The following is an 11,681-nucleotide window of genomic DNA, read 5'->3' as shown; positions in this document are numbered from 1 at the left end:
TCTATGCTCCAAAACAAACTAAATATTTAGCTCTCAACTAGTTAGCCAAAACTAAATGAATAAGTATTTTGTTTTAAACTAAACATTTAAACAGTTTCATATTTAAATATAAATTATATATCTAATATTCCAAACATTAATTATGTAATTAGCAAAGTAAATATTTAGTTTTCAAACTTCATATTTAACTCTGAACTAAAGCTAATTAGAAAGCTAAGTGTTTAGCTTAAACAAAATATTTAACTCCAAATTAAATAACTATCTTGCAAGTTATATTTTAGTTTATTTAGTTTTGAACCAAAGTTGCGTTTGCGAGCTAAATATTTAGCCGTAAACAGATAGAAGAGAAAAAGCACATAAAAACAGGAGAAGTGTGTTTGACTCTGTGATATTTTTATTGTTTTGGCTTCATCTTAGTTAACACCGGAGCTTCCAGTTGAAGCCTCCTTTCCTGCGGAAACTTTTGCGATGGGCTTTAATCAGCATAATCCAGTCCTTGAGAAAAGATCTGAGCCTCAGAGAGGAAGACGGCTGGCGAGGATGAGGAGGAGCCGCGGCTTTCTGCTGGACGTCCTGCATGAAGATTCATTTCTTCTTGTCGGCCTTCTGTGCAGACTTGGTGACCTTTCCGCCGGACGGAGCCTTCTTCTCCACCGTCTTGATGACGCCCACGGCCACCGTCTGCCTCATGTCGCGGACGGCGAAGCGACCTGAGAGCCAAAGAAACGCCACCAGTGATGTGTGGACTGATACCGAACTATCGATTCTTCAGTCCAGGGATCAATACTTTCAATATTCGGTCATCTGAGATCATTTATCTTTGTTAGAAAGTAACAAAAAGATTTAGATCTTTTCTTAGTGAGACGGGTTGAAGGGAACTACTTTTTCTTCCGCCTGGTGGTAAGTAGGAACGTAATGCTGCTGCTAATTAAACACTGCAGAAACACAAAATCTAACCAACTACTGTTGGTTTAGTTTCTAGTCTAAATATCTTAGTACACTTGAAATAAAACAAAACTAACTTAGAAGTAACTTTTGAGCAATAGCTGCAGATATAGGAGCTTTTTAAAATCAATAATAATTTGATGTTGATGAAAAAGTACCAGCTAAACTGCCAGATTATTTAACATGGAAGAAATGTCTTGTTATGAGTAAAATGATGTGCCGGTGGAACCGGCTAGTGGTATCGGCCAAAATTTGTGATTTTTTTTTATCATATTGGTATCGGATCAATAAATAAAACTGGGCTGATTTGAAGCATCTGTTTCTGGTCTTTTTTACTACAAACTCTGCTGATATTTGATAGTGTTGGTAAATATTGGCTATATAACAGAAATAGTAACATGGCATATCGATATTGGCCCAGATGTTCATATCAGTGCATCGCCACATTGGATTCTTTATGAAGCCAAAATTTTCATGACACCATTTGTTTTTAGATCTACCAGATCAGTGTCGCCGATTCCACCTGAATTTTCAATAAAGTTACTTGACCAGTGTGTGAAACCGACCCCCAGTGGAGGGGCTGACTCACCCAGTGGGGGGTACTGGGAGAAGCTCTCCACACACATGGGTTTCCCAGGCACCATGGTGATGATGGCGGCGTCGCCGGACTTCAGGGCCTTGGGGTTGTCCTCCAGCTTCTTGCCGGAGCGGCGGTCGATCTTCTCCTTCAGCTCGCTGAACTTGCAGGCGATGTGAGCGGTGTGGCAGTCCAGAACCGGGGCGTAACCCTGGGCGATCTGGCCCGGGTGGTTCAGGATGATCACCTGCAAGAGGAGCCAAACAAACGGGAATCACTCAGTGTCAGAGTCGTAACTAGATACATTTACTGAAGTAACTGTTTTTATCCACTGTGAGCTGCTTTGAGCCACAAATTCACCTGCAGTTTTATGTTGTAGTTATTTTCTAATTATGTTATTTGGTCTCTAAATACTAAATGATTTATAATTTGATCAGCAACTCAGTCGACTTTTCACCAAATATCTTTTTACGATTACTTGAGTGCAAGTAATAGTGAACAACGCAGCAGATTGGCCGCATCTGATCAAAGGTTCTGGTTCTGTTTGTGCAGCAGACGGGTTCTGCGGCTCACCTGAGCGGTGAAGTTCTCCGCAGCCAGAGGCGGGTCGTTCTTGCTGTCTCCGGCCACGTTGCCGCGGCGGATCTCCTTGACGGAGACGTTCTTCACGTTGAAGCCGACGTTGTCGCCGGGCAGAGCTTCGGGCAGAGACTCGTGGTGCATCTCCACAGACTTCACCTCGGTGGTCAGGTTGGGGGGAGCGAAGGTGACCACCATGCCGGGCTTCAGGATGCCGGTCTCGACTCGGCCCACCGGGACGGTTCCAATACCTGAGAGACAGAGAGATGTGAGCAGAAATCTACAGAATGTCTGAAAATATTATTTCATCTTGACATTATAAGCTGCTTTTTATGTTTATTTCACTCTAAACTCGGCTTAGAATAAATGTGGTCTGGGGTGTGAATACTTCCTGACATGCATTTATATATATAGAGGTGGACAAACTGACTAAAACGTTAGAACTCTGAACTGCTAATCATAAACATTCGTTTCCTGTGGCTAAGGAATTATACCAACATGGTATTTAGCTGAAGCTAATGCTAAAGTGCTACATCCACTACATTTAAATGAACAAATATTATGACACAGTAAAATGCCTTCAATGGTGTCAAATTTGTTGTTGTTTAAATGAACCTAGATTAGTGGAAGCGCTAAAAAAACCTAATCTCTGTTATTAGCTGTAGCGCTTCCACTCACCGCCGATCTTGTAGACGTCCTGCAGCGGCAGACGGAGGGGCTTGTCGGTGGGTCGGGACGGCGGCATGATGGAGTCCAGGGCCTCCAGCAGGGTCACGCCTGTAGCTCCGCCCTCTTTACGCTCAATCTTCCAACCTTTGAACCAGCTCATCTTCAAGTAGAAAAAAGGATTTGGTTCACATGACCGCAATGAGAATTAGTCTGATTTTGACTCTGCGCCTGACCTTGTCGCTGGCCTCCAGCATGTTGTCTCCATGCCATCCAGAGATGGGGACGAAGGCGACGGTGGCGGGGTTGTAGCCGATCTTCTTGATGTAGGCGCTCACTTCCTTGGTGATCTCCTCGAATCTCTTCTGGCTGTAAGGAGGCTCGGTGGAGTCCATCTTGTTGACGCCGACGATGAGCTGCTTGACGCCCAGAGTGTAGGCCAGCAGGGCGTGCTCACGGGTCTGCCCGTTCTTGGAAATACCGGCCTCAAACTCACCAACACCAGCAGCAACGATCAGGACGGCGCAGTCAGCCTGGAAAGACACATTCACTTTAGGTTTCCATATTCCAAACACAGGAAGCCACAGACATAATAAGCATAGAATCTGCATGGACTGCTTTGGCCAGTTAGGGCGGCCATCTTGGAGTAGACTCAGTGTTATCTGCCAGTGCAGGGTCTACTCTCAGTATGTCTCAGCATGACGCTGGCACGGTGGGTTCTTACCTGGGAGGTACCAGTGATCATGTTCTTGATGAAGTCCCTGTGTCCTGGAGCATCAATGATGGTCACGTAGTACTTGCTGGTCTCAAACTTCCACAGAGCGATGTCGATGGTGATGCCACGCTCACGCTCGGCCTTCAGTTTGTCCAACACCCAGGCGTACTTGAAGGAGCCTTTTCCCATCTGAGAACAGAACATCACTGGAACATCACAGAACATCTCAAACCTTATCCCATTTAAATATAAGAATAGTGATGCTGGCGTGCAAATCACACATTGTGAGTTATTTACAGATTCTGAAAGTATCTCAGCTTTACAATGAGATCAAACACCTGGAAACCAAAGAACTAAGCAGTTATTTACTACGAGTGCTGAGTACATTAACATTTTTGGGTTCTTCATAACTTAGAAGCGTAATAAAAGAAAAACTGACTTGAGTTGCTTTGGCAGAAAGAAAAATCCTCTTCTGCACCATAAAATATCAAAATCATCCACACATTTCTATCAGTTGTATTTATCTAACACTTGATATTACTTCAGTAAAAATACTCCAAAAAGTAATTATTTTTCCAAAACCTAATGTGAGTATAAGGTCAGTAATGACCCCTAAAAACTTTAAGTCTCATTTTGAAGTTTAATCTCATTCTCATGGCGGGCCATTGTGGAGTTCTCATTGTCAAAAACCCTCTGACACATTCAAGAAAAACAAGAACATTTCTGTCTGAAAAGTCAAGCATTTACTGAAAAATCTCTGAAATGTTTAGATCAAGCTATAAAATTTCTATAAAAAATTGAAACATAAAAGTGTGAAAAGTTGAAAATTTGCTCAAAGAAACTTGATATTTTTTAATCTCAGAAAAATCTGAAATTTCAATTTTAAAAGTCAATAAACTCAAACTTAACTCAAACACTTTGCTTGCCTTTAATGAAATGACTATGCAGTGGGGTGCGAGGTGCAGGACTTTAATAAATGTCTCTTAAGAAACGTACATCTAAAGTAGCATCTGGAACGATACAGCAGCATGAATTATGTCTGAACATTTTTTGGTGAGGTTGCCATATTATTATTATTTTCAACTCTTGGAAAAGAAATCTGCTTTTGAAACTCTGACATTTCCATGGTTTTTCTAAAAACATTCAATGTGTTTAATCTAGCAAATTTCTGACTTTTTGAGCTCAGAAATGTTCTTGTTTCTTCTAGAAAAATAGTTTTTAGTGAAATTTTACTTTTCTTACCCACAAGGGCCCTAATACTGCATCACATATTTCATTTGCAAGTGAACAAAAATGCATGTTCATAAGTTTCTATTCATTTAGGTTTTTCACATTTAGCCCATGTTAGAGGCAGTACACATTTCAAACGGTAGGTGGCAGCCTCCGCCTCAGAACGTTCTGCTCCACTGTGATTAGAACCCGAACAGAACCGACCTCAGCCGCCTCCTTCTCGAACTTCTCGATGGTTCTCTTGTCGATCCCGCCGCATTTGTAGATGAGGTGTCCGGTGGTGGTGGACTTGCCGGAGTCCACGTGGCCGATGACCACGATGTTGATGTGGGTTTTTTCCTTCCCCATTTCTGTCGCCGCTGCAGAGAAACGAGGCGCAGCTTCAGCTTCCAGGCCTCTGAGTTCACATTTAATAACTCCTCTAAAATCAATCCCATTCAATGACCGGCCAATCTGTTTTCACAGACTTTTACAAACTTACAAGGGTTTTACCGCTGAGCCTTTTCTGCAATAAATATCAGCTTTATGTGACTTTATAAAGGCGTAGCTAAAGCAGCCCTTATTTGAAACATGTCAACAGCTTCAAATCTCATTTTATTCTGGCTAATCATTCAAAACATATTGACACCATAATTCAAGACATTTTTAGATATATAGATTAAACTCTTGCAGGTTAAACTGCTGATATTTGTCCAAATTTAAATAGAACTCATTTTGAAAATCATTTTAGGCTTTATTTCAGATAACTTGTACATTCCCTGGACTAGTCAGAATGTTCATTACTGAAAATATTCTGACAAGAAAAAACAGATTTGCATTTTGAAATTTTAAGGGGTTTTTGATAAGGCTCCATTTTTACCGTGGGAAGTTTGATTTGCTCTCCGCTTGACAGCCAGAGAATTCAATCATTTTTAGTAATCAGAATGAAAATTACCAAATTGTTCAGGAGACTCAAACCAAGGCCAGTTCTCTGAAAAGCATTTACATTTACCCAGTTGGAACCAATTTTATGTCACAACGGCCTGCCATAGAGCCAGTCTGGGGGGGAAACGTGCTCGTTCACGACACCGAAGAGTGACGCGCCACGTGCGCCGGTCTCCGGCCTCCATGTTGCGCACAGCCCGCCGCCATGTTGTGTAACGTGAACGCGCGACATTAGGCGTCTCCATGAAAGCAAAGTCATTTCTCTCCCTTCCGCTTCACATTAAATTTGATTCAGAGGCTCTTCTATGCTAACAGAAGAGCTTTCACTTCCTAGAATAATCAGTTTCCTCCTAAACCTGACTGGCAGAGCGGAGATTTAAACTCCTGGAGTTTCCAGCTCATTTTCACTCCAGCATGCAGTTAAAACCAGACTTTCACCAACCTTAGTCCAGGAGCCAAAAGGTCCGAGTTAAAGAAGAGGCAAAAAAAGGACCGAACTCGACCCGAGTTGGGCTTTTATAGTGGACATGGAGGGAGGGCTGCGCGGCTTCTTGGTTGGTTCCATCACGCAAACTAAGAGGCGCCATTGGCTGGAGAGATGACGTCTCAGTGGACGACCTGGTCAGGAACAGCTGCAACCCGCTTCAGACTCAACCATCCACCCCCAGCTAAAGGATGCCAAATACGCCAATTGCAATTTTTTCAGAAACATTTATTTATTAGTTACCAGCAGCTTTCTTTCCAATTAATTTGTGGCATTTTTTAACATTGAGATACAGTTCTAAACCATTTCCAACTCAAACTGAACTGAGAAGAGGCACCGTCTTTTGACTTGGGCGACAATGCCAGAGTTCTTTTTTCCTGCGGAAACTTTTGCGATGGGTTTTAATCAGCATAAGCCAGTCCTTGAGTAGAGAGCTGTGCCTCAGAGAAGATGACCCAGGGTGGTACGACGAGATGGGGGAGGGGGTGGCCCGCAGCTGCCGGCACACGTCTTCTTGTTGGATGTCCTGCACGACCATTCATTTCTTCTTCTGGGCCTTCTCTGCAGCCTTGGTTGTCTTTCCGGAGACTTCCTTGGTGTCGACGGCCTTGATGACTCCGACAGCCACTGTCTGCCTCATGTCACGCACGGCAAAACGACCTGGAACCCAGGTTAGGTAATGTTAGACAACACACCAATACTACATTAGCTATTGAACTGGTTTTATGAGACAGAGACAGGTTCCTACCAAGGGGAGGGTAGTTGGAGAAAGGCTCCACCACCATGGGCTTCTGGGGGATCAGCTTGACGATGGCGGCGTCACCAGACTTAACGAACTTGGGGTTGTCCTCAAGCTTCTTGCCGGAACGACGGTCGATCTTCTCAATCAGCTCCTTGAACTTGCAGGCAATGTGAGCGGTGTGGCAGTCCAGAACGGGGGCATAACCCTCGTTGATCTGACCTGGGTGGTTCAGGATGATGACCTGTGTACGAGTCCAGAGTTAGATACCTACAACACCAAAACAGTCTTGTTTATTCATCAGGTGGGCTGTACCAACCTGAGCATTGAAGCTGTCGGCGGCCTTGGGTGGGTCGTTCTTGCTGTCTCCAGCGACGTATCCACGACGGATTTCCTTGACGGAGACGTTCTTGACGTTGAAGCCAACATTGTCACCGGGCACGGCTTCAGCTAGAGACTCGTGGTGCATCTCCACGGATTTCACTTCAGTGGTCAGGTTAGGGGGAGCGAAGGTGACAACCATGCCGGGCTTCAGGACACCGGTCTCAACACGACCGACTGGGACAGTTCCAATGCCTGGGAGAGAACGAAGACATTTAGACCATCAAATTCACTGCAGTAAATTCAAATTATGCAAGACAGACTTTGTTTCTGGTTTCTTACCGCCAATCTTGTAGACGTCCTGCAGGGGCAGACGAAGGGGCTTGTCTGTGGGACGGGAAGGTGGCAGGATGGCATCCAAGGCATCCAGGAGAGTGGTTCCGTTGGCATTGCCTTCCTTGCGCTCAACCTTCCATCCTTTGAACCAGTTCATCTACAATCAGACACAGTTAGTTTTCTTCCCCGGTAACCCCCAAGATACAAATTCCCATTTGGTTCCGAGGTCTCACCTTGGTACTGGCCTCCAGCATGTTGTCTCCGTGCCATCCAGAGATGGGGACGAAGGCAACAGCGGCAGGGTTGTAGCCGATCTTCTTGATGTAGGTGCTCACTTCCTTTTGGATTTCCTCAAAACGGGCCTGGCTGTATGGGGGCTCAGTGGAGTCCATCTTGTTGACACCAACGATGAGCTGCTTCACACCCAGGGTGAAGGCCAGCAGGGCGTGCTCACGGGTCTGCCCGTTCTTGGAGATACCAGCCTCAAACTCACCAACACCAGCAGCAACAATCAGGACGGCGCAGTCAGCCTGGAAATTTAAGAGTCAGTTGAGATTCACAGATTCCAAAATTAAACTACTCAATCTAATACTGAAGGTTCTTACCTGGGAGGTACCAGTGATCATGTTCTTGATGAAGTCCCTGTGTCCTGGAGCATCAATGATGGTCACGTAGTACTTGCCGGTCTCAAACTTCCACAGAGCGATGTCGATGGTGATACCACGCTCACGCTCGGCCTTCAGTTTGTCCAACACCCAGGCGTACTTGAAGGAGCCTTTTCCCATCTTACAAAAAAGAAAAGTTGGTTTAACTTCAATTTTAGAGTAAATATTTGTCAGAAAAATTAAATTGCATTTAAAGGATTTAACATAATCCTTTTAATTACAGGTAAAGTACTAGACCCATTATGGTGTTAAGTGTTTTTTTTTTTGCCTGGTTTAAATATTTAAAAACAACTACCTGAGCTGAACATCGTAGGCAACTTGTCTAAGTTTATCTCCAGATAACTGCTCTGTTGGTATACAGTTGACATATTGTAAATATTTATACAAGAGCACTTATTTACAATACATTTGCATTTTACTTTAGCTTCATTATTTTTAAGCTAATTTGGTACAGAATTAATTGATTCTGAACCATTTAAAACAATTTTTTAAACATTTACTTACAATTTGATCATTTAAAGGTCATTCAGTTCTTCTAACTGAAACTGTTACAGTGTTTATGCATATCAGCATTTTTACCAAAAATTTGCTTTTTTAAAATGTTCAATTTAAACTGGAGCACTTTTGTATTAAATTGTAAGTTTCAGGTCCATAATGTCCAGTTTCCGTTGACTGGTCTGCGGCCTACTCTGGATAAACTGCACAGTCACCACTAGCCGTTGCCGCCGGCAGGCCCCACCCCGCGTGCGCGCACACAGCTACAGCTACACCCCTCGTGCCGGGCAGTTGGGCATGCCGACGCCGCCATCTTGAACGTGTCTAAAACGTCTTTAAAAGTTGGATTAAAGGAAAATAAAAGTTTCTCTCACCTCAGCGGCTTCCTTCTCGAACTTCTCGATGGTTCTCTTGTCGATTCCTCCGCATTTGTAGATCAGGTGACCGGTGGAGGTGGACTTGCCGGAGTCGACATGGCCAATGACCACGATGTTGATATGGGTCTTTTCCTTTCCCATTGTCTTAGTTTCTGTTTAAAAAGAAGCAAAAACCACGTTAGCCATTTAGCTTAAAGCGTTTAATGGGGAAGCTAGAGGCTAAAGGAGCCAACATGGAGGCGGCGGTCGAAGCAAAACAGGCTTAAGCCGGTTTTAATCGGTCATTACACAAGAGTATGTACTGTTATTAAAGTCTCTAAATCGGGTCAACATGAGCAATTCCACGTTCCAAACCCGCATTTCTACATTACTTTGATATTTTTCTTTAACAGACTGCTTTGCTAAAAGGCGGAGGCTGCTAGGCCGCAGCGGGCCCCAGGCCAGCCTGAGACACGTGTTACTGCCTGGGCCACGTCGGATAAAGTTACAAAGACCTCCAAATATCCAGAGTCCATCCTGGTCCAGACACCCGCACCTGTTACTGGGAAACCCGTCCAGTTGTTCCCTGGAGGAGAGGGACCAGATGCCAACGAAGCATCCTCGGATGTAGGGTTTTCGCTGCCTCCTTTGTTCATTTTCTCTACATACCCTCCCTTTTTAGCGCATTTTCTAATCCCAAACTATTAAACTCCACGAAAACAAAAATTCCTCCCCTCATATTTAACCCCGTTAAACATTTTCCACACGTTTAACATCCAATTCTCGGTGAAAAACTACACAGGTTACATAACAGTAAAGGTGAAGTTCCGATGTGTTTCGGTTAGCAATAAACCGAGAATCTTTTCTCATTAGCGGGTAAAACGCCTCCTCGAGGCCTACGGCGAGATTTCTGGTAAATGAATGAATCAGAGCTGAACTCACCGGTGTTTCTGGGTTTTCACGGCCAAAGCTGCTGCCCCTGAGCCAGGTAACAGAAAGAGGAAGAGAAGAGTCGGACTGGGAGGTTTTATACTGCATGGGAGGCGGCCTAGAGGCTCCGTCATCCTCCCTCCGCGCAAAACTCCGCAAATCACGCGCTTTCCTGTAAAAACGTCACCACGCTGGCGGATGGAGACTAAAACTTGCGTGGTGGCGTTTCCTCAGGTGGCCTCGGAGTTCATACACAAAACAACACCTCCACTTTACTCCTGACACTGAGATGATCAGATGCAGTTAAAATATATCCACGTTTTCACTACAAACATATAAGCAACCCAGCATTTTACCTATATATTTTAAATATCTACTTTACTCAAAAATATTTTAAAATGCAATTAAAATGACAGAAGCATTTTCTTCTCAGAACTGGTGCAAGAACTTTTCTTGTTTTACTTTTACTTGCTAAATAAACAAGTTAAGCACACTATATTTTAATGAAATAAGAAGGTAGTTCTTTGTAGATTTAAAACAAAAAGGTATCTTGAAGGTTTTCCAGATTCCACAAAAAATCCTAAATTTTTATTTTTTCTTCTGGATTTTTTTTAGTGACAAGAACAGTTTGTCTACTTGCTTTATTTTCTCAAGTTCAAAATATAACAAAAGTATTAACATTACAGCAAAAATGATCAAAATAACAATTTTAAATTGTTATTTAAAAATGATTGGTAGTAGAACCAGGAAGACATTTTTCTCCCAAATGGATTCAAACAGTTATCATTTTTTAAAAAGTGACTGTAATAATAACCCATATAACTACGTCAAATACTGATATTTATGATATATTTCCATTTTGCTTGAAAACATGTTTTATATAAAGTTTGTATAAAGTTACACAAAAAAGAAAAATACATGTTTTTTCTTTTTAAAAAAGCATAAAAGTTTCGATTTGTGTTTTAGCTAATGGGACAATATTTCATGAATTAAGAACAGAAAATATTTGTTTATTAAGTTTACTTTTAAAATGAATTGATTTCTTTTGGGTTTTTTTGTTGTTTTGCAGGGATGCAGAACTGTTGGGAATAATTACCATCATGAGTGCAACATTTCACATTTAACAGCTTTCAGACTGGTTTCTACCACACAACCCCCACTAGTATCACTGGGAGGAATGATTGAATCATCAGATTAATTCAGAGGACAGAGATTTGCATTCAAACAATCTGAGAGAGACCAGAGCGTAAAAAGTGTTATTGTTCTTCAGATGCTTTCGTAAGAGCCGGCAGGCGCATATTCAAGGTCTGGTTGAAGATTGAATTAAAAGTGATTCTGCAGCAGAGAAGCTGGGCTGAAACCTGGACTGAACTGGTCAGCATGCAAACCAGTTTAACGCTGCTGCTTTCAGTCCATTGAAGGTCAAGTCCTGACAGGCTGTACTCGGTTGCACCAAACTGGTCAGACTGGAAGCCTGAAAGGAAACGTAAGGAGCGACACCGATAATCATGAGAACAAAACATTTCCACGGCGTTGAGCAACAATCATTTAAAATATAGGAGTAAAAATGCAGGCTGGCCTGTAGTCAACAGGTTCTCCCGCTCCGTTCGCAGCAAACTAAAATAAACCTCCTGAGCAAAACAGCCCATCACCCAGAGGGTCAGCATCCAGGCGGCAGCAGGAGCATCCAACAGTCATTCAGGACAATCTTTGTTCTAA

The 11,681-nt window shown here is 43.0% G+C and overlaps 2 protein-coding genes across 2 annotated transcripts; both read right to left on the bottom strand.

Annotated features, from left to right (window-relative positions):
- Positions 1 to 372: 372 nt before the first annotated feature.
- On the bottom strand, positions 373 to 6,212 carry LOC129375771 (elongation factor 1-alpha). Its single transcript, XM_055055029.1, has 8 exons — positions 6,079 to 6,212; positions 4,917 to 5,071; positions 3,492 to 3,671; positions 3,004 to 3,300; positions 2,780 to 2,930; positions 2,096 to 2,352; positions 1,535 to 1,769; positions 373 to 710 (listed from the first exon to the last, which is right to left on the bottom strand). The coding sequence occupies exons 2-8, from the start codon at positions 5,058 to 5,060 to the stop codon at positions 586 to 588; spliced, it is 1,389 nt and encodes a 462-aa protein (XP_054911004.1). The 5' UTR covers positions 5,061 to 5,071; positions 6,079 to 6,212; the 3' UTR covers positions 373 to 585.
- A 115-nt stretch (positions 6,213 to 6,327) lies between these two features.
- LOC129375772 (elongation factor 1-alpha) lies at positions 6,328 to 10,022 on the bottom strand. Its single transcript, XM_055055030.1, has 8 exons — positions 9,975 to 10,022; positions 9,051 to 9,205; positions 8,122 to 8,301; positions 7,750 to 8,046; positions 7,523 to 7,673; positions 7,179 to 7,435; positions 6,869 to 7,103; positions 6,328 to 6,780 (listed from the first exon to the last, which is right to left on the bottom strand). The coding sequence occupies exons 2-8, from the start codon at positions 9,192 to 9,194 to the stop codon at positions 6,659 to 6,661; spliced, it is 1,386 nt and encodes a 461-aa protein (XP_054911005.1). The 5' UTR covers positions 9,195 to 9,205; positions 9,975 to 10,022; the 3' UTR covers positions 6,328 to 6,658.
- Positions 10,023 to 11,681: the final 1,659 nt, after the last annotated feature.

Source organism: Poeciliopsis prolifica, unplaced genomic scaffold (genome assembly GCF_027474105.1).
Source record: "Poeciliopsis prolifica strain line A6 unplaced genomic scaffold, Auburn_PproV2 SCAFFOLD041, whole genome shotgun sequence".
Taxonomy (NCBI): domain Eukaryota; kingdom Metazoa; phylum Chordata; class Actinopteri; order Cyprinodontiformes; family Poeciliidae; genus Poeciliopsis; species Poeciliopsis prolifica.
The sequence above is the reverse complement of the archived record's forward strand: the minus strand, read 5'-3'. Positions and strand labels throughout refer to the sequence as shown.

Excerpts from the sequence above, each read along its gene's own strand:
- LOC129375771 (XM_055055029.1), bottom strand. The coding sequence starts at position 5,060 with ATGGGGAAGGAAAAAACCCACATCAACATCGTGGTCATCGGCCACGTG. Across the intron at positions 2,931-3,003 it reads TGCTGGAGGCCAGCGACAAG|ATGAGCTGGTTCAAAGGTTG; the intron begins GTCAGGCGCAGA and ends TTCTACTTGAAG. Across the intron at positions 711-1,534 it reads CTCCCAGTACCCCCCACTGG|GTCGCTTCGCCGTCCGCGAC; the intron begins GTGAGTCAGCCC and ends TTTGGCTCTCAG.
- LOC129375772 (XM_055055030.1), bottom strand. The coding sequence starts at position 9,194 with ATGGGAAAGGAAAAGACCCATATCAACATCGTGGTCATTGGCCATGTC. Across the intron at positions 8,302-9,050 it reads TCGAGAAGGAAGCCGCTGAG|ATGGGAAAAGGCTCCTTCAA; the intron begins GTGAGAGAAACT and ends CTTTTTTGTAAG. Across the intron at positions 7,436-7,522 it reads GGACGTCTACAAGATTGGCG|GCATTGGAACTGTCCCAGTC; the intron begins GTAAGAAACCAG and ends GTTCTCTCCCAG.